At 35.0% G+C, this 22959-nt stretch overlaps 1 protein-coding gene across 2 annotated transcripts; it reads left to right on the forward strand.

The window, feature by feature from the left end:
* The first annotated feature begins 686 nt into the window (after positions 1 to 686).
* Positions 687 to 21572, forward strand: RNF146 (ring finger protein 146). 2 transcript variants are annotated; one of them, XM_016157115.2, is made up of 3 exons: positions 687 to 786; positions 10135 to 10242; positions 19828 to 21572. In XM_016157115.2, coding segments are annotated over exons 2-3 (1080 nt in total). In that variant the 5' UTR covers positions 687 to 786; positions 10135 to 10240; the 3' UTR covers positions 20906 to 21572. The 2 variants fall into 2 exon arrangements, with proteins under 2 accessions (XP_016012601.2, XP_016012602.2); XM_016157116.2 differs by lacking the exon at positions 687 to 786 and adding an exon at positions 820 to 2913.
* Positions 21573 to 22959: the final 1387 nt, after the last annotated feature.

Below are 22959 nucleotides of genomic sequence, written 5' to 3' on the forward strand. Positions count from 1 at the left end.
CCGAAAAAGACAATGTATGTGCTAAAATGAAATGGAGGATATCACCTAGGTTTTGACGTTTCAAATCACACGCACACAATAAAATAAGCCTTTTCTTTAGTTTAAATTCTTATAATGATTAATCTCTTTCTTCAGCTTCCTATGCCCTAGTTTAAGCAAAATGGGTCCAAAATGAAAGATCCATTTTTTCCAATTAAAACGCTCAACCATTCAGAAGGTGAATAAATCGGAACGTCCTAAAGGACCTTCTCTCTCTTGTCTCTCAGTCTCTTGTCTCTCTCTTTCCCCGCCCCACCTCCCTCTCCTTTCTCTCCCTCTCTTCCTCCCTCCCTCTTTCTTTAAAGAACAAGCAGTACTTTGCCAAGGGCTCGTCACCCTAAAATCCGACTAGGTCTCGAAGCTGGGTTTCTGAGTAGCACCATCTGCTGGTCCTATGCGTGTCTTATTTTCTCGGCCCCAAATCTCTCTGAGGAACCTGCACCCAATCACAGCTAAAGCAAAACATAAAACAGTTTAATAGGTCCAGGTAGTGAAACTGCAAAACCCCAAACACAGAAGGTAGGCACCCACCGGAACGCTTTAAGGGCGGCAGAAGGAACTAAGGCCGGGAGGGGTTACAGCGAGGTCCCGGGTGCGCGGCGCTGCTTCCGCCCAGCGCGTCTCCACCCCCGCCCCTCCCCGCGACGTGACGGGCGGTCACGTGACGGCCGCGCGCGCCCCCGGCCGCTGCGGGCTCCGAGGCCGAGGAGAAAAGACTGCGATACTGCTGAGGCTGTGGCCGGAGAGGTGGGAGACGGGGCAAAGCCCTCGCGGGGGTCAGGGTGAAAGTCAGCCGCTACGGGGTCCTAACTCGGGGAGAGGAGTGATGGCCCGCGGTGTCACCTCCTGCCGCGACGCGCTCCGGGTCGACCCTGCGCTCTGGGCCTGAGAGGGGCGGCGGCGGTGTCAGGGGCCGGTACGTAGGTGGACGCCCTTGGGCCGGCGCGGCCGCGGCTGTCGGTGCCGAAGCGGGATGGGCTGGGGCAGCCTCAACCCTTCCTGGCGCCCCCACCGTGGCCGCTGTCGCAGGCCAGAAGACTGTGACGGGCTCTGCATTGCCGGCGATCGCCGCAGCCCCTGCCCTGGGCGACGGCCCGGAGCTGGTCACAGTCGGGGTGCGAGAGGCGGAGCAGCGGCCATTACTGCGCAGCCTCTTCCGCTGGGGTCCTCGGCGCTGCCTTTGGTGGCAGTCAGGTCCATCTCCTCTGCCTTCGGCTGTGGTGTCAGGCCTCTACCCGGGGACCTTCTGGCCTCGAGATTTAGGGGCGATGATGGTTTGGGGGATATTCTGCTCCCTGTTTCCTGAGTGGAGGCCTCTGCCCGGGCCTTGGGTTAGATTGCAGCCAGGGTCTCTGCATTTTGTCTTCCCGAAGTGTCTACGGCGGCTTCTCTCTCTTCCTTCTCCCCCTCCCCCTGCTCAATATCTGGATCTTGCCTAATACGAAGAGTAATCCCTCCACCTTGTCCTGGTTAAACCCAGCGCTGCATATTCTAAGTTGTTTTGATTTTTTATTAAAGCATCGGAACAACTAAGATACCTCTTAATACCCGTTGAATCTTCAAAACCTCAGTGCATTTTCAAAGCCGAGGCTGTTGCTTTGTTCTTCTGCTCGCTGGATGCGGAGTTCTCTAACCCCCATCCCGTCTGAAAAAGTACAGGTCTTCCATTGTTTTCGCTATTTTATTTTCCATAGGCGTCTGGAAAAAGGCTGCAAAATTGTTTTGAGTTTATACACACATCCTCGCAACTAGATTTTTTTCCTTATTCCTGTTTTCGTATATGTTTTTATTTCTTTTCCGTAAGTGCCATTTTAGTATTTCTCAAATTTCGAAAATATGTACATTTTATTTAATATTTCTGTAATATTAAAACTGTGGAGTTGTGGGGAGAGGAAAGCCAAGAAATGATTGAAAACGCTTTGTCTTTGTATGATTGACACTTCAGGTGACTCCCTCCCCTCGCTTACTTTTTAAATAGGATGTGAAAGTGTAACATTGGCGTTGAAAGCAGTATATAATTTTAGAACTTGGAAGACTTTTTTTTTAAGTAAGTGACTCTATCTTTAGATTTTTAAAAAAGGTGGTATATAGGACACATGAAGAAAATGACCTACACAAATAGGATTAACGATACTGCCTTTGATGTTTTTGTGACCGGCAAATATTGTTTGTGATGAGTGCCTGGATGTCCTAAAAACACATGAAAATAGGTCAAGTAAATCTCATTTTAAAGAGAAAACTGTAAAAGTGAAAACCACTCTAGAAATGGATTTTAGATGTGTTTGTTTAGCCGTGTACATCATAAATTGGGCATTTGGTGAAGCCCAATATTTGATTTAAAATTTGTTTCAAATAGACCAATGTAAGTTGTGGGCAAAATGAAAATGGTAGACATTTGAAGGTTTTGTTACTTACTGGTTGTTAAAAACTTGGTAGAATTATAATCATCAGGAAAATTATATTTCCAAAGAGCTGGTCATTAGTCGAGAGAAAGAAAAAAAGACAATGTTTTATCTTTTAGAAGATGTGTCAACTGATAAAATATTTTGTTTCAGTTTCCACCAACTTGAATTGTCGGAAGAATAGGATAGATTTTAAAGGATCAAAAAATTATTTCTTGACTTAGTAGAAAAAAAGGCAATATTAAATTTTTTTAACAATATTGACCTGCTTAGAGAGTATTATTTTATGTATTAGCCATTTACTAGCATAAAATGCCTGACAGATTGTCATTTGTATATTTGAATGCTTTTTTTTTTTCCAGTGTTAGTAACAAGGTGCCGAGCCTTTTCCATTTTCTTGCATGGCTTCTGATTGTGCCTAAGGAACCTGAATTTGTGAAACAAGTGTCTGGATTAGGAATGACCTTTGTGGGTATGGAAACCATTTTACTAACATTCTGCTGCAACCACTTACGCTTAGTTATGGACTGTTTCATGTTCATAGGTTATTACCTTTTGGATTAATTGAAATAAAACCCATTGTTAAATAACTGTTAATTAAAATATTTAAAATTTAGAATTATAGAAGTATAGAGTAAGGCAAAAGAACTAAGATGTGGTAGTTATGACTTGGCCAAGTTCACACAGATAATTAGCAGAGCCTTTCTTATTTACAGAATGATTGCAGACTATGAAACTTGTTCGATATGATTAAAAGATAATATTTATTCACATTCACATTTCCTGTTTTGTTAAATGAAAAGCCGATATTTTGGGAGAAATATAAAGGTCTAATGCTTGACTGTGAAGATTGTGAAGACTGTAGGTTGCCATCCAGTAATGTTTTTTAAGGGAAATAGTTCTTTAAAATCAAGTATTAAACCCCATTTAGTTAAAACAAGTTTTCATAGAAGACTTTTGTTTCTCATCGTGACCTGTGCTTTCTCTAAGCCCAGTTTTAACAGGAGATGAGAAGGAAAGCTAAATATGGAAACATTGCAGCGTTTAGTTATATCTCTCAATTTGGAACTCTTTCCTAAGAAATACTAAGATGTATCTGCTCAATTACAGCCGATCTCACTGTTCTTCCTTTCACTAGTCCTTGATTTTATTCTTTTTTGGGGGCAGAGGGTGAGGGCGGAGTGTATACCAAAAATTGGAAGATTTGAAGTATTTTTTTTTTGTCACTGATAGCTTTTATATAGACCATTTTCTGTTGTGTATATTTTGAATAAAGAATAAAAACACTATATTATTAAACAGTAGTTGGAAAAGTACAGATAGTCTTCATATCTGTAATTTAATATTTTAACATATATGTTTATCTTTGGTTCTTTACAAAAGTAGAACTGTAATTAATACTAGATATTTTAAGAGAAAATAATAGTATTGCACATAATAGAAGTGCAAATTTGTTGAGTGATCACAAATTGTAAATAGTACAGTATTCATTTTATGTGATAGTAATTGGGTAAATGACATAAATTCATCAATAATCTCTCAGCTCTTTAATGTATTTTATAATTTAGTATGTCACCTTTTTTTTTTTACCTACAGAATTATTAAGGGAGAGATATCTAATTTAGTTTCAAATCTTTTCTCTTTTTATGTTTTTTTTTTATGTTACCTTCCTAATAATTCATTTCTGTATAAATTTGCACCTAAAGAAAGAACGTTAAGCTATTAACTAATTGGTATTTACATGTCAAGATATTGTGTAAATTTTACTATAGTGATTCATACACTGTATTGAGTTTGGTGTATAATTTACAAGTCATTCATTGTAGCAGGAATTATGTATGAATTATTTATGTTTGCCAAATTAATTCTGGCCTGTAGTTTAGAATTATACTACTCTATTTTTGGTTGAAAGTGAAAGCCTCTCCCTTCCCTCGTCTAAAAAAAAATATCTTTAGTTTCAAATGTAGAAGTTTTCCAAGGGCTACTTCATGTGCTCATTCTGAATATTGCATTCCATGCTTTATGTTGTGCCCATTTGTCGTTGTAGTTCTCAGAGGTTACAGTTAATGGGTCAGTTTGGCATAATTGGGACCACCTAAACCTTTCAGTTTGATCACAACAGAATATGCAATTTTGTTTTTCATCTGTGCCAACAAAGGTGTGAGAAAAGTAACATGGAGTTCATTTTCTTTATTCAAAGAGTTTTGATAAGAATTATGTAGTAAATTGCCATTTTGTGTTAAAAAAATAATTGTTAATATGCAAGACATTCTAAACCTGTACTACCCAGTATGGTAGCCACTAGCCACATGGAGATATTGAGCACTCGATATGTGGCTAGTCTGAACTGAGTTGTGCTATATTGTAAAATATACATTGGATTTGAAAGCGTGTACACACATACACATTCAAAGAATGTAAAATATCACAATAATTTTATATTGAATGCATGTGTAAATGGTAATGTTTTGAATATATTTTCTCCATTAGCACTCCTTGGTTAAATAAAAAATATTTTTAAAAGTAATCTTACCTGTTTCTTTTTATTAATGTGGCTAATAGAAATTTTGAATGTACATATATGGCTTACATCATATTTCTCTTAAATATTGTTATTCTAGACTTCTTCTCTGAGATACAGTACATTGAAGAAAATATCTTTTTAAAGATGCCTGAATTTAAATCCCATCCTCCAGTATTGACAACTTTGTGATTTTGAGTTAAATCCTTGTGGACTTGGGTTTCCTCATTTATAAAATGGGTCTAGTCATGTTTCACAAAGTTGTTTGAAGATGATATGGGTTTCAATGATATGGGTGTCCTAGTGCTTCCTAAACTTTAATATGCATATGAATCAGCTGAAGATCTGATTCTGGAGGTATGGAGTGGGGCTCCAGATTATTCATTTGTAAGGAGCTGCTAGGTAATACTGATATTGCTCATATGGGATAACAGTTTGCATAGCTAGGTTCTAGATTATTATATGGGTTTTAGTTGATTTTCTTTCCCCCAACTGTTATTATCCATTAAGAGTCTACTTTGAAAATTATCCATGGGATATAGAAATTGGAAAAGTCATCGTAGCTTGCAAGGTTTGCTAAAGTCAGTTTTATTCTTGGCTTTTTATCTGCATTCTGGAGAATTCATTGCCAGTGAATAATAGCTGAGTAAATTGTGTGCTTGTCAAAAGATATAAAGATGGCTTGAATTCTATAGTTGTAAATTAGTTATTAACTCGCTCGGATTTTAAGTTCTTTAAAGAAAGGATTAGTTCACAGTTTAAACTGAAATATTTTATGTGGGTAAATTCAGTTTTTCAATATTTTATTTGTCTCCACAGTTATCTTAGAAAGTTAGCTTTTCATTCATCCAAGAAATACCAGTTCAAGTCAATAAAACTTATTGACAGTGCTCTAGCCACTTAGAGATATAAACACAGCCCCTATGCACAGGGGACTCATGATTTAATAGAATATACAAAATATAGGGGAGGGAATAATTTTTTGGTGATAAAACGGTAGTTCCATACACAAACTGTAAAAGAGATAGGCTATACAGACAGGAAATGTGGAACTACAAAGAAATTTGGAGAACTGAGTAATGTGGTATAACTAGAGTATTAAAGTGAAAGTGGTTATGGAAGATAGATAATTTGCTAGAAAGTTATTTGGGATTCAGGTCATTAAAGCCTTTGTGGTCCTAAGGAGCTTTGACTTTATTGTATAGGTTGAAAAGGCAATAGAGAGCTTCATGTGTGGGAGGTCCATTTTGGCTTTTAAATGTATCATTCGGAGGCATAGTGAATAAATTTGAAGGGTGACACAGAAGCAAGATAATCAGGCTGTACAGTAATCTGGTTGATAAATTATATATGTCTAAACTATAGCACTAGCAAGGCAAGAAAGTAGAAGATTCCAAAGGAGTTAGGGATAAAAGTTGACAAAATTTGGTGTGGTTAGTTGGAGAGGGGTTGAGAAAAAGAATTTTCTGTTTTCTCCAGCACTCATTGGTTAAGGCATGCAAGTTGAGATGTCACAGTGTAAGATTCGTGCAGAGATGGGGGTTTGTGGAGTGTATGCACATGAGACAGGAGGGAGCTAAGGGTTCTGTGGAAGAAAAAATGGTTGGGCTCCAGATTGGGCAGGAAGATGGGAGCGGTAGGTGTTGGGGGTGGTCAGAAACTGCATAAAGGAAAGGAGGTGGTCAAGAGGCTAGAGGTCCCTCTAAAATTAAAGAGCAGGTGTGGGAATGAGTAAGTGAACTGGGAGGTCTGGAACTTGTTATCTGAGAGTGAGGTTAAGATTTTAGAGAAGCAGCAGTTTTAGGTGGCATCTAGTTCCAAATTTGGCCATCATATTTTGTTGCTGCAGGAGGGGAGTGAAGTTCATTGAATTTTAGGATTTTAGGAATTGAAAACAGGACACTTTCTCAGATTGTATTCAAAGGACTATCTGTATCAGTATCAGATGAAATGAGATTCCTGGGCTTAAACCCATGTCTTTTGGCCTAGAATTTATAGGGTTAGGACATAAAAATGCATATTTCTAAGCAGCTGCAATGGGGCAAGTTTCAGAACCTCTGCGTTGGTTGTTGGATGGTTCATTCTCAAGGGTATTTAAATAGGCTCATAGTGATGTGTCAGGAATTGGAATGAAGAGGATGGCCAGTAGTGAGAAGATTAAATCATTGTCTAAAAGGCTTAGAGAACAGATGTAGGGGATTATAGCCAATGGTAGACTTCAAGTAAATGTTTGGTTAAGAGTAATGATGTTACAATAGGAGAATGTTTTCTCTTGGCCTGTATGTGAAAATGGGCAGTTTCTGTTTTAAGTAGACTGCAGGAGAGAAATGAGTCTTCTGTGGTGCCGTCGAAGTTGTAGGCATCCATCTAGAAGGTAAAGTGAAAGGGTTGGGCAGGTGGAGGAGTCAGGATAGTGGAGTCTGTGTCATGTAAAGACTAAGTTCTAAAGTCAGAATAAAACAAAAAGTCTGTTTAGAAATCTTTAGTCAGTTACTTTGAAAATTCTCCAGTTTTGAAACAGATTATTGTTTGTTCTGTTAGACATTTCGTGGGATAAGCTGACTTGTCTTTTAAGGCCATGTCATATTAAAAATATCTTTAAACACTAAAATCCCAAATTTCTTAGATCAATTCCCACATTATGAGAGGCACATGGAACTGAAAAGAGATTCAAATTTCTCCTATCTTGTGGTTACTGTGAGGCCCATTATGTCATTAGTCATCATGTATGCTTATTTTAATTTCTATGTAATATGATGCCTCCTCCAGTGGGCATGGTAAAGTGGAAGGAGGAAACGTTAAATGAGAAAAAAGAGGATTAATTACTGAGATGATGTTTTGATTGTTGCCTGTGGATTCCCGGGACAAGAGACATCTTGAGAGAAGTTTAGCTTAATGGTTGTAAATTTGGATGTATATATAAATAGCAAGAAGTCCTAGTTAATGTGATGACCTTGACTTTGCACACACCACTTCCTTGTAGGAAAGCAGTGACTATATGATACATTGCATAGGGGCTACCTTCTGCATATAAAACTTGTTTCAATTAAAATAATTTTTTATTGTAAAATAAAAATAATGTAAAATTTACCATTTTAATCATTTTTAAGTGTGCAGTTCGGTGTCATTACATTTACAATATTGTTCGCCCATCACCACAATATATTTCCACAGTGAAACTGTACCTATTGAGCAGTAACTCTTTGTACCCTTCTCCCTAGCTCCAGGTAACCTCTAATCTACTTACTGTCTGAAAAGTTGTTTATTTTCAGTATTTCATGTAAGTGGGATCATAACATTTTTCTTTTTTGTGTCTGGCTTATTTCATTTATCATAATGTTTTCAAGGTCCGTCTATGTCATAGCATGTATTAGAACTTCATTTCTTCTTATGGTTGAATAATATTCCATTATATTTCTATACCACATTTCGTTTACCCATTCTTCTGTTAATGGCCACTTGGGTTGTGTCCACCTTTTGACTTTGGTGAATAACTCTGCAATGAACATTAATGTACAAGTATGTGTTTGAGTCTCTGTTTTTAATTCCTTTAGGTATATACCTGGGAGTGGAATTGCTGGGTTATAATGGTAATTCTATGTTGAACTTGTTTGAGGAACCACCAAACTTTGTCACAGTGACTGTACTATTTTTCATTCATCAAATGCTTATTTTTTTAAAATTACAACCATTCTAGTAGATGTGAAATGACATATAATTTTAGTTTTTACTTAAATTTCTCTAATGACTAATCATGTGGAGTGTATATTCTTGTACTTATTGGCCATTTCTAGATCTTTGAAAAAAATGTCTATTCAGTTCTTTTGCCCATTTTTTAAATTGTTTTTTGTCTTTTTTGATGTTGAGTTGTAGGAATTCTTTATATACTCTGGATATTAAACTCTTTTCAGATATGTGATTTATAAATATTCTCTCCCATTCAGTAGGTTGTCTTTTTACTTGCTTCATAATGTCCTTTGATGCACAAAAGTTTAATTTTGATGAAGTTCATTTTCTGATTTATATTGCTTATGCTTTTGGTGTCATATCTAGGAATCCATTGCCAAATCCAGGATTACGGAGATTTATCCCTATGCTTTCTTCTAAGTTGTATGGTTTTATCTCCTATATTAGGGTTGTTGATCCATTTTGAGTTAATTTTGTATATGGTGTGAAGGTAGGGGTCTGATTGCATTCTTTTTTTGCATGTGGAAATTCAGTTGTCTCAGCATTTGTTGAAGAGACCATTCTTTTCCCATTGAATGGACTTAGCACGTTTTTTTGAAAATCAATTGGCTACAGCCCTGTGGGTTTATTTCTGGACTCTCTTTTATTCATGTATTTGTCTCTTGTTATACCAATACTACATTGTCTTGATTACTGTAACTTTGTTGTAAGTTTTGAAATTGAGAACTGTAAGTTCTCCAACTTGGTTAAGATTGTTTTGGCTGTTTAGGGCTCCTCAACAATTTCATATGAATTTGAGAATTGGCTTTTCCATTTCTGCCAAAAAAGGCTGTTGCAATTTTGATAAAAAATACATTGATTCTGTGGAGCACTTTGGGTAGCGTAGTCATCTTCATAGTCTTCAGTCCATGAATACTATTTGTCTTTCCATTTATTTAGCTCTTTAATTTCTTTCAGCAGAGTTTTACAGTTTTCAGTGTACAGGTCTGTCACCTCCTTGGTTAAGTTGATTCCTAGGTATTTTATTGTTTTAGATAACTATTATAAATGAAATTGCTTTCTTGATTTCCTTTTGGATTGCTGACTACTGGATATAGAAACACAACTGACATTTCATATATTGAGCTTGCAACCTGCAACTTAGCTGAATTTGTTTACTAGCTCTAGGAGCTTTGGGGATTTGGGGGGATTTTCTATATGGAGATAGTAGTTTTACTGTCTCTGCAAATAGGTAGTTTGACTTCTTTCCTACCAATTTGTATGCCTGTGAGATCGTTTTCAAGTCTAATTGCTCTGGCTGGAACTTCCAGTATAATGTTGAATAGTAGTGGTAAAAGCAGATATCTTCATCTTGAAATTTTTTCACTTGTAAGATAAAATTTGCCACTGAATTTTGTTAAATGAAAGAATCATACATAATTGACTAATTTTGTTGATCGTAATTAGTCTGTAGAGAAGTTGATGTTGAAATTTTTTCTTTTGTAGCACAAAATGAACCAGCAGTGGAAGAGAAAGTACTGCAAACTGGCTGACTGCTGGTGAAGATGATATTTTATTTTTGTGACAAGCATCTGTGAGATCTGTAATAGAAATGTAAGTATGGCATCATGATTTTTTCAAAGCTGCAGTAAGTTGACTGGTTTGAAATTAAGTAAGTCAAATATCTGTCATATTTCAATTTATACAAAATGAGCATTTTGTATTGATTTTTAGATTTTTTATTGAGTTAGCAATTTTATTCACACCAAATGATATTGTAGATTTCCAAAAGTCTCCTCATAGGAAAAAATCTCTGTTAAAAGTGAAACTAAAGACAGAAAATTTGCTCGTAGAAGCCTGAAAAACTGGAAAGATCTCCAGTTTCTTCTAGGTTCTTTCTCTTTACACAGTAATTAAATAATCAAGCTAGGTAGACAGTATCAGCTTTTATAGATTATTGGGACTTACAAGTTATAAACACTAGTTATTAAAAACTAGTTTCATTAAATTGAATTGATTTTTTTAAAAAATGAATTGATCTTTTAAAAAATTTTGTACGTTATTGCATTTTAATTTATATTTAATTCACTCTAGTCCCCAGTCTACTAATTGTTTTCCTATCATTTGGTCTGTATGAAATACAGTATAAAATGTTATACTACCTTGATCTTACCCATGTTAAACTTTATTCTATTCTGGATGAAACGTTTTCACACAATAAAAATATTTCCATTTTCTAAGTTAATTTGAACATTGTCCAACTCGATGTCACTTATGAAAAATGCAGTGAATATTTTACTGACTTTTACAGTCTTGGTAGTTACAGTATTTAAAATACTGGACAAAAGAGTGACCCTTGTAGATACTATTTCACATGTTTACCCAGTTTGATATGTAGTTATTGCTCTTCTTTTCCAAATGATTCTTTGATTATTTGCTCTTGTTAAAACTATGACCATATCTTAGTATTGAGAATTTGATTAAAAAAGTGAAACCAATAAGCATTTTTTCTTTACAATTGGGCAAATATATCTTTTATTTAATCCTATTCATATATTATCTGTATCAGTCTATCACATGTCTATCTGTCCATCTGTCTGTCTGTCTAATCCTGTAGGTCAGGTAGTCTAGGTGTTGGCCATCAAGAAACTAGACTATGACTACTAAGTGAGACAGATATATAACTAATCATTAAACAATAGAAGAAATGTCATATTGAGGTAGCCATAAAATGCTTTAGACCTGAGAAAATTTATTCCATATGAAAGATTTCAGAATGAACAGAAGAACTTTTAGCTTGGTCTTAAAGAATAAATAGAATTTTGGCTAAGAAAATTAGGAAATATTTTTTGAGCCAAGGGAATGAGAAGGGGCACAGCTGCTTAAACCTCAAGGCATTTTAGGGGATTCAGGGAGCAATCCTAAATGTGAAAGTGGGGTGGGAGAAAAAACTTCAATAAAGGGAATGAGTGTTTCTTTAGTACCTACTATATTACCCGGCTCTTACTGGGTATTTTACTTAGGTTATTGAATTTAATCACTGCAAAAGATGGTAGTATCCTTATTTACTGATGAAGAAACAGAATTGAAGAGATGAAATTATATATCAGTGTTTACAGATTTCTCTGAGAGTAATACCCTGGGACACTTGTTAAACAAAACATAAGTTTTTAGACTCTAACCCAGATACGTCCAAATTTCCAGGAGAGAAAATACCCGCTAATTCTTACTTTTAGAAAATTTTAGAGAAATGCTGTCTTGGGTAACATAGTGAGAATAAATGTGTAGCCAGGATTTTAACTAAGCCTGTTTTACTTGAAAGGCTGTGTCAATGTACTTGAAAACCAGTGCTTAGGAAATTGGATTAGATTATATAGGCAGTGGAAAACTATTGAAGATTGAATGGAGAGAAGTCTAATTAAATATGATTGAACTGAGAAAAAAATGAAAGGGAGAAAGGACTGAAGTCATGGAGGCCACTTGGGAGGTCAGTATTCTGTATAAGTGTGTCCAAGAGGCTAGATTTAGGGTCACAGGCTTTGGGAATGAGGGAGACAAGTGGCCAAGTAATAAGGAAACAATGAAGATTGTTCTAAGTTTTATCTAAGATCAAAGGAAGAAGATAAGAGATTTAAGGGAGCAGATAATTTTGTTTTCAATTGTGTTTGATTTCAGGTGCCTAGAAAATATTGAGGTAGACTTTTTGAATATAGAGTACCAAAGAAATCTAAGTAAATTCAACTGTCATCTGCTTGTCTTCATCTGGTGACTTTATAAATATCTCTCAACTGTCATCTGCTTGTCTTCATCTGGTGACTTTATAAATATCTCAAAGTCATTATGTCTGAGACATAACTTCTCCAATTCTGAATCTTGAAGGATAGTACCACCATCCATCAGTAGCCAAATGTTTTTATTTCTATTTCCTTAGTATTTCTTATAGCCTATTCCTGGAACCTTATAGCACCCTCCCTCCCATTATATCTAAATTACTATGAATATTAGTTTCTTCTTAGCCCCGTGCCACTTAGTCTTCCTCCAAACTCTGGCCAGATGATCATGACAAATTACTAAACTGACTCACTTTGTAATATAAAACCCTTCAGTGAATTTCTGCTGCCTCCTTAGGGGTTCTCTGTGGACCACTTTTATAGAGATGCTCGAACCCCTTGAAATTGTATGTAAGATACCAAATTCTGAATAAGGGCTGTAATCTGAAAATGTTTAAGAACTGTATTTACAATACATGTTTAAACTCATAAAGGTAGCATAATGTAAAGGTCTTTGTAGCTCTTATTACATAATACTTTTCATCAATCCCCTACCTGCTGGTTACCATTTCTTCCTTTGTGCTTTCTGGTATCTCTTTATTGCCTCTCATAAAACCAGTAAGTAATGCATGTGTTCATTAACTTATCTGCTCCTACACTTTGATGGCAGTTTGTAGTATGCATCTCCTTCCTAGTGCCATGGGCATTGTAGGTGCTTGGATACTCTCTATTCAAAGCTGAAAGGGAATACAGAGAAGTATTGAAAATAACAGAGAGCTCTTGAGGCAGGTGATATAAATTTCATTCCTTTATCGTCGGAAATTTCTTAATAACTTCTTGAAGCTTTGTCTTTCCTAAAATTACTAATGCGATTCTTATATTTGGATAATCATTATTTTGGAGGCAGTGTCTGTAGCAGTTAAGAGAGTAGACTGTGAAATCAGGCCACCTGGATTTGAAACAGGCTCAATCACTTATGAACTGAGTCTGTGGCTTTGGTCCTGTCACCTGAGCTTTATATACTTCATTTTTCTCATCTGAAAAATAAGGAAAATACTGGACCAGTTTTATAGGGTAATATAAAGATTAGATGTTAAGTGCTTCAGACAGTGCCTGGCACATATCACACAATAAATGTTAGTTGTTTTAATGTAATAAAAATATGCATCAGGAGACACAACTAAGATTAAAATACAGCATTTACAAGACTATACAAAATGAAAGTTAAGAATTTTGTCTTAAGGATTCAGGAATGGTCATTGTTAAATTTAAATTTTTAATTTAATTAAAATTTTAATTAAATTTAATTAAATAATTATATTTTAAACTTGTTAAATTTCAAACTCTTCACATTACAGCAGAGCTAAAGATTCGAGGAATTTTCTTAATTGAGTTTTGGGAAGAAAGATGACATTCTTTTTTGATAGGCCTGTACTTATAAAAAGGTGGTGTGTTATTCTTTGCTCTCCTTTTTTTGCATTTGTAATTAGATTCTGAGCCCAGAGTTTTAAAAATCTGGTTTTTAATATTTGGAATTTTTATTGCTGGCTATAAAGTCATTTAATACTATATGAGCTAAAAAACCTTTTTTATTTATGTAATTTTACCTTTCTTTTGACTGGCCGTCTTCACGAAGAGTAAACAACATCTGAGTACCTAAGATTTCCATATCTTTCTGTCTTCTAGGAAGAATAGGATTTATGCTTAAAAGTTATAATAGCACACTAAGATTTCAACTAGTAAAATCGTCTTCAAAAGTGAGTGATATATTATTTTGTTTGGCAGAGTTGGACTGACTTTACTTGAAATTTCTGCATATTAAATTAATTTAATAACCGGAAAATAAATTCCCTTTTTCAAAACACCTCTGGAATTTCGTAAGACTTTTTGTTAGGGAATGCTTCTCTTTGATTAGCATTAACTATCAAAGATTTGCTCTATAAAAAAGGGAGGGGGGGAAGCATTTCTTATTTACATATTGATATATCATCTGCACAAACATTTAGCCTTTAAACTATTTGAAGATCATTAAAACTGTGCAAAATAGAGGCTTTGTGTAGGGTAGATTAAAATGGTGATAAAAATAACTTTGAAGTATATCTTATAGGTAGCCTAGTGATTTGGGTTTCTTCATCATTATCTTGTCCACTGTATGTGCCTCATCAAGAATTAGTAAATATGTATGAAGTATTTACTAAGTTTTCTCCGCATTTCTTAGTTAGACTAACAGTATACTTGGTAGGCTAAACAGAATCAGAATTTAAAATTTTCTATGGCAAATTGATAGCTGAAAGTGCTTCAGTTGTAACAATAAAATTTTAGCTACCTGTTGTCCGATTGTTTTTTGATGACGTTTATCCAAACTTGACTTCATTATAATGAGAATACCTGCTCAAACAGAATTGTTTTGCCTTACAAAGTGTTACTTTTACAGTTCATGCCTTCCCCTGGGATGGTTGTAATTGCTTTTTTTAGTGTTGAAATTACATGTTTAGGTTTATTCGTGCATTTAAGAGTAAGGGTCATAGAAGTTATCGATCATATTAAGAATGGAGAGTAATGTTTTTAGGTTAAAAAATTTCTTTTTTTGTAAATGAGCTAACTGCAGCTGATAGAACATTGACTTTTTTTGGTTGATTTTACTTAAACACAGCAGCATTGTGGTCTACGTATTTTTTTTAAAAATATGGCTTTCATCCAAGTTAGATGGTTTCTTTACATTTTACCAGGCTTTAATTTTTCTTTTTAAGATTTTACATTTATCAGCCTGTCCTTTCCCCAGAAGGTACCTAGATAGTTTAGGTTTTGGACTTGTTATATATAAGATGTTGATATTATTTTCCAGAGTTGTGATGAACATTATCCCATTTCTCTATTTTGTGTTATGAATAGAATCAAACATCTTTCTTACTCAGTTAAATTATTACTTGTGGATAGATGGCTTATTTTCTTTTTCTCAATTAGGGCTTTAAATAAATATGGACAATTTTTAAAAGAATTTTCAAGAATTTCACTGACAACTAATTCCTTTGACCTAAATTGAAAGGGTGAAAGCATATACTTATTAATCTCTCATTCTACAGCTAATTTTAGTTCTTTTTGTTACCAGAATGCTTAAAGTTTACCAAAATGTTTAAAGTTATCCTGAAACTAAAATGTAGCAGTAGGACCTGATGAATTAAAACTAGGTAGCCAGTCCCTGAAAACTATTTCCAGAGTTGTTCTTTTCCTGAGATTACCTGTATATAACTTTTGCCAATAAACAGAAAAGTTAGAAGCTAAAATCAGTTTTCAAGTATTTATTATATACTGTGTAGTGACATGTATTTGATACTGTAGAAGCTATCAAATACAATTTTATGCTTTCATTTAATTTATTGTCCCATCACATTACAATAACTTTGAGTCACAACATTGTTTCCATTTTACTGGTGAGAACACTGAGGTCCCAGAAGCTGTGATGTGAGTGTGTGATTTGTTTTTTTCTTTAAATTTCTTAAAGGTATATTGGGCACTATTTATAGTATTTGGCAGAATTGGAATTAGTGTACATAGACTGTTACCACAGTGTAAAGATGCCCGGGCAGACAAAACTATTCTGAATCTTTTGCTAAACAATACATGAAATATGTAGTACTCTTTCTCTTGCCGTTTTGGGAAGTACTAAGATTTTGTGTTTAAGAAATTCATATGTGTTATTGAGAGCCTAACAAAATGTGCTGTGCATAGCCAGTCTTTTTAGAGGAAATTGGTGGGGTCATTCATTGACCCTCAGTTGAGATGTGTGTATTTTTACTTATAACTTAAGTTACAAGATCTTTAAATGCAAGGGTTTTACCTCTAAATACTTTGAAACTCTTTTAGTGCTTAACACGTATTAAGAGGTTCTGTTTGGGTTGACTTAAAACTTACCATAGGTTAGGAAAAAGTTGTACTTTACTAGTTCCTATAACCTAGAAGTTTTGTAAAGGAGTTGTTTAGAAATGTAATTAAAGGTTGCAAAAAAGAGTTTGGAAATTAAATATTTCATCGTGATCAGTTCTTCTCATTGCCACTGTTGCTTCCTTTTCTAAAAAAGTGTAGTCTTTTTAAAAACTATCATTTTGAACTTTGCCTATTGAGGAATGAAGAACATAGAAAAAGCAGTAAGAGAATGAATGGATTATTGTTTGATTAGATGTGCTCTGATGAAAACTTTAAGAGTATTTTTCAAGTTTTAATAAGCATAAACATTTTTATTGACTACCAGACCTTTTGTAACCACTGGACCCACTTCAGAGTGCTTGCTCTTAGAAAAAAGCAAATATCTTTATGATGATTAAAGTTTAAATTCTTTGTATTTAAAGTGGCAGAGAGATATAGAGAGATAACTTAAAATTTGTCCACTCCCTCTAATATTTTTTCCCCTTCTAAAATATCTGTGGTTTCCTATTACAGTGGGATAAAATCAAGTCAGATGTTTCTTCATCAGGGCACAATAAGGCTTTCATGATTTGGCTTCTGTTTATCTCTTAAAGCTTCATCTCCTACTGTTCCTTTGCTTATTTGTCTCTGCCCTGAATCTCTTCCACTCCCCAGCCTGCTTAGCATCCCAGAATTTCTAACCTATATCCATTCTCTCATCTGTCTTTATTATTTTTAATAAGTATCTTAACACATTTTACAGGAATCAGGCCATATTGTGATTATTTGCTTGCTTGCATGTATGTTTCCTTGTTATAAAGTAGGTGTATGTCTTATTCATCTTTAGATCCATTGATACTTAACATTGTACATGGACCATAGTAGTTGTTTAATAAATGTTTATCTGAATCGATAAAGCAGAAGTTCCAAATTTTATGCCAGTGTTTAAGCTTCATACATCCAGTTTTACAAATCTTGTCTTTTTTTCTTTTTTTCCCCCCTCTATTCCTCTTCAGGGCAACTTTGATATGTCATTTTCTCCCTTGTTCTTAGAAGATTTTAACATTTGTGGAGCTTTAGTGATTACAAAGCATTTATTATTGTTGTTATTTTATTTTTTTAGCTATTCTCACCTAAGATTTGTAAACTCTGATTTTCAAATAAGGAAATTTTGACTAAGGGATTAACTGAGTATGTAAGTAATAAGGGAAGAGCAATTCTCGGGTTTTTAGATTTCTTATCTAGCATTGGTCTCATTGTATAACAGTTGCCTTGATTCAAGTTATCCTTTCTTCCCTGGCCATCTGCAATTTTTTGTTATAATGTCTTCAGCATGCTGCTTCAGGGCTAATCTTTAAGTGTACTGACAGAATTTTTATTTATTCCTAAGGTTTGTATAAGTAAATACTTTTTAAAAAGTGTTTATCAGTCAGCTGGTTTAACATTATATTAGTTAAAATAAAACCCCCAAAATCTATTTTATAATATGACATATTCATATCTTCTTTGGAAAAACATTAGTTTTCTTAACAAATATTTGAGTGTTCTCTATCTGCTAGCTCCTATATGGGAATAGAGAGATGAGGCAAAAGTGACTTAACTTGTTCCCTCCCCTTATAAAACCCACCTGCCTATGGAGAAGACTGATATTAATAAAATAAGTATAACATTGCAATTCTGAAAAGTGCTAGGAATGAGAAGGACATGGTAGTAAGAAGTTAAAAAAAAAAAAGTGTGATTTGACCTAGTCATAGAAACTTTGTTAAGAGAGATATAAAATGGGTAGTAGTTTGCCCATGGTGGAGGCATGGGAGGCAAATAGTGGGGAAATGTTCAACAGAGAAAACCTGTTATTGGAGAGAGTAGCCAATACAGCAGGAAGCCTGATCAAGGAGAAGGTTGATGTGAGATGAGGCTTTTGTGGGAGATGGGGCCAGACCATGCAGGGCATAAAGATCTTGGTCTTTATCTCAAAATCAATGTTTTAAGCAAAGGTAAGATAGGATCAATTAAAAGGCATACACAGTAATTAAATAAACAGTGTTTACATGGTGGCTTGGGAAGGATAGAGATGAATAGTAGATGGTTCAGGAGATATTTAGGAGATAAAATTGATAAGACTCCCTGATATTTTGAATGGGGGAAAGATAAAGGGCAGTTTCAGCGATAGATTTCTGATTTGAAAAGGCTGATTGATAGTGGTATCCTGGAGGATAGGGAGTAAGTAAGGAAGAAATAGATCATGAGTTCCCTTTTTTGTGCCTTCAGGACATCCAAGAAGAAATCTAAAATAGGCAGACATGGAAACAACTCAAATGTCCTTCCATAGATGATTAAATAAAGAAATTGTGCATATACACAATAGAATATTACTCAGCCATAAGAAAAGATGAAATACTGTCATTTGAATAACATGGATGGATCCCTAAGTGAAATAAGTCAAAATGTTTAGAATTGTATGATTTCACTAACATGTGATATATTAGTCTGAGAGTAACAGACAAGATAAACAGACTCATGGCCATGGACAATAGTTTAGTGGTTACCAGAGGGAAGGTGGGGAGTGGGGGAAGTAGCTTAGGATGAAGGGGTCAAATATATGGTGACAGAAATTTAACTTTGGGTGGTGAACATAAAATGCAATATATAGATGATGTATTATAGAGTTGTACACCTGAGGCCTATATAATTTTATTAGCCAATGTCACATCCAATAAATTTAGTAAATAAAATAAAATAGACAATTAGAAATATAGGTCTAGAGCTGAAAGGAGAGACCTGGGCCGTTGATATCAATTTGTAAACTTTTTGTATACAGGTAACAATTGAAGCCATGAGTATAGATGAAATCATCTTCAAAGAATACAGCAAGAAGAGCATATGGTTTAGAAAAAGGCCACAACAACAAAAAGACACCATTAGAAGAGAATGTTTCAAGGAATGAAATGACTTTTAAACCAGTGTTTTCAGATATACAGCAGGGATAGGGAACTACTGGGATTTCAGCTTTAGTCTTAATTTCCTGTGGTCTACTTGTCAAGTACTAAGTTTATTTATATGTAGTAATATTTGAAAAATTACCACTTAGTAAAATCCTAAAAAGCTACAGAATTGTAACTTTTTGTAATTGTGATCTGAATTACTTTTAGCCATTTTGTTTTTTACTTTCCAGCTGATTGTCAATTTAGAATGGCCTATACCTTTTTATATCTTTGCATTTAATTCTATCCAACAAGGTCTGCGACTAAATAGAAATGGTATTTAAAATCTATACCTTAGTTATATTTTATTTTTGGCTTAACATTTGTGTGCCTCCTTACCTCCCACAAGTAAAAATTAATGACATACAAACCAAAAAGATATTTCTATACAAGTTAGAGTTTTTTTCTTTTTATTCTTGTATCCCCATTGTCTAGTATTTGGCTTACATATAATAGGTGCTTAATAAATGTTTTCTGAATTGTTGAATTAAGGTATTATGAGTTAAAACATGATTTTAATATGTTATATATTTTTTTTGTCTTAGGATGGCTGGCTGTGGTGAAATTGATCATTCAATAAACATGCTTCCTACCAACAGGAAAGCAAATGAGTCCTGTTCTAATACTGCACAGTCTTTAACTGTCCCCGAATGTGCTATTTGTCTGCAAACATGTGTTCACCCAGTCAGTCTGCCCTGTAAGCATGTTTTCTGCTATCTGTGTGTAAAGGGAGCTTCATGGCTTGGAAAGCGATGTGCCCTCTGTCGACAAGAAATTCCAGAGGATTTTCTTGATAAGCCAACCTTATTGTCACCAGAAGAACTCAAGGCAGCGAGCAGAGGAAATGGTGAACATGCATGGTATTATGAAGGAAGAAATGGGTGGTGGCAGTATGATGAACGCACTAGTAGAGAGCTGGAAGATGCTTTTTCCAAGGGTAAAAAGAGCACTGAAATGTTAATTGCCGGGTTTCTGTATGTTGCTGATCTTGAAAATATGGTTCAGTATAGGCGAAATGAACATGGACGTCGCAGGAAGATTAAGCGGGATATAATAGATATACCAAAGAAGGGAGTAGCTGGACTTAGGCTCGACTGTGATGCTAATACCGTAAACCTAGCAAGAGAGAGCTCTGCTGACGGAGCGGACAGTGTGTCAGCACAGAGTGGAGCTTCTGTTCAGCCTCTAGTATCATCCTCTGTAAGGCCCCTGACATCAGTAGATGGTCAGTTAACCAGCCCTGCAACACCATCCTCTGATACAAGCACTTCTTTGGAAGACTCTCTTACTCATTTACAACTCACTGGAGACAGCTTGGCTGAAAGGAGTCATAGGGGGGAAGGAGAAGAAGATCATGAATTACCATCTTCAAGCAGGGTACCAGCGCCAAACACCTCCATTGAAGAAACCGAATCTGATGCCAGTAGTGATAGTGAAGATGTATCAGCACTTGTTGCACAGCACTCCTTGACTCAGAGACTTTTGGTTCCTAATGCAAACCAGACAGTATCTGATCGATCAGATCGATCAGGAACTGATCGATCAATAGCAGGGGGTGGAACAGTGAGTGCCAGTGTCAGATCTAGAAGGCCTGATGGACAGTGCACAGTAACTGAAGTTTAAATAAATAAAAGTCTTAGCTCCATGCTCAAGGTTAAAAAGTTTATCTGTAAATTTCTGCCCACATAACGTACTCATCCCTCGTAGTACATTTTGGGAGTTAGGGTGGGAAAGGGTATAGGAAGGATAGACCTGTAATTAAAATGTCTAACATGTCTCTTGAGAAATTTATTTAATATAAGGAACTTGGGTGTTAATAGTTGAGAGCTGTTTAGTAATAACCCAGTTTTCTTGAGGTCTGTTTATTTTATAGTTTTTTTTTTTTTTAATTTCAGTTCTTTTGGCCAGCGTGTGTGTATGATCTGTGCATTAATGATCCCATCTTACTCTTGGATTTTGTCTTATTTTTCTGCATGGATTGATATAAAACCATTACTAAAATTTGGCACCTATGAGATGTCTGGTATCAGTTTTAACAGGAAGCTTAATGTGAGAATAGATGTGAATTTGGGATTTTAAAATAGACAAAAAATATATAATAGTAAAGTTACTGAAATGGAAATGTAAAGAAAACACCTCATAACATAAGTTTCAGAATCTTGTCAATAACACACTTCATGGTTCCATAGACTTTGTTGTCTATTCCTTGTAGTTGGAGGTTTCTCTTGATTCACATTTTTCTTTTTGATTACAAAATTTATAATTTAATAAACATTAGAGTTTATCAAAACTAATGTCTCGTTTGAGTCTGGAAAAGGGGTGGAAACGTTTCATCGGTGCCCAGAGGTCACTAAAAATGTGGTTTCAGTTAGTGGTAGTCAGCCTAAATAAGACACCTGCTCAGAGAAGTTTGATTTCTTCAGAGAATATTTATAGAATCTATAGGCAATGTGCATGGCATACATATGTACAGAAATAAACCTAAATTAAAGCCTATGAGACAAATTTCTTAAATAACTGATGGTAGAGACCATTATTTTAGATTTTCCTTGCCAGCCTTCATTAGTGGCCTAACATTAATCTGAATTGAATTAAATGGTAGACTTATTTATAAACAGTGTTAGACAACAATTCACTTTACACAAAATGCTGTAGAATCTGGCAAAATAGGAAGTGTTGGGTTAACCTGGTAATCTAGAATTTGGTGCTAAAAAAAAAAGTAATGCACGTTTGTCTTACTATATGTTCCCAACTCAGAACAGTAGGATCATAGTGATGAAGCATATGTAAGTTCTTTTTAATGATATTCAAATGAATTTTGCAAATAATTTTAAATCACTACTTTGAAATTATCTACCTCTCAATAGGTTAGAATTGGGACTTAATTCTTTGACTTGTTTTTTAAAGTATAATCATAAAAATTTGAGTTGTACATTTTTATTAAATCTACTTTAAAAAAATGGCTAGTTGTAAAAGGCTAGCTACTTTTCAGGAAACAAATAGGAATCTGCTATAAAATACAAATGTATGTTACACAAAATGCTTCATAAGTCCCTTTGAAGTCTTAGGCAGTTTTGATATAAAGTTAATTTACTACATGAACAGTAGTTCTTCCTACTAGTTTGAAAATTCCAGGGCACACAAATGAATGGGCAATTTTGTAGAGTCTGTAAACTTTCCACATGGTGGCTATCACTGTTTAGTAATCAGTTAAAATAAAAAACTAATTATGACAAAGATCAAAAATATGAAGCTCCAAATTTGTTAAGGGGGTGAGCTAGGAGTATCTATATTTTTAAAAAGGGCCATTTCCCTATAATTTCTTTATTCCAGCTATTTAGAGAACTAGTAATAATTTATGAGCCAAAAGTATTGTGTGTTTTAGCCAGATGTTCCAGATTTACTTGGTAAGTCCCCAAATATAATAGTGTCCCCCTTACCTGTTGTTTCACGTTCTGAGGGTTTAGCCAGTTAACTGGAGTCTGAAAATATTAAATGGAAATCCTAGAAATAAACCAAGTTTTAAATTGCATGCCATTCTTAGGAGTGTGATGAAATCTCACATTGTCCTGATCCTTCCTGTCAGGAACTTGAATCCCTTTGTCAGCCATAGTATGTACTGTAGACACAGTCCACCAATTAAGTCACTTGGTAGTCATCTCAGTTTATCAGACTTT

This window comes from Rousettus aegyptiacus, unplaced genomic scaffold, assembly GCF_014176215.1.
Source record: "Rousettus aegyptiacus isolate mRouAeg1 unplaced genomic scaffold, mRouAeg1.p scaffold_m13_p_1, whole genome shotgun sequence".
Classification (NCBI taxonomy): Eukaryota; Metazoa; Chordata; class Mammalia; order Chiroptera; family Pteropodidae; genus Rousettus; species Rousettus aegyptiacus.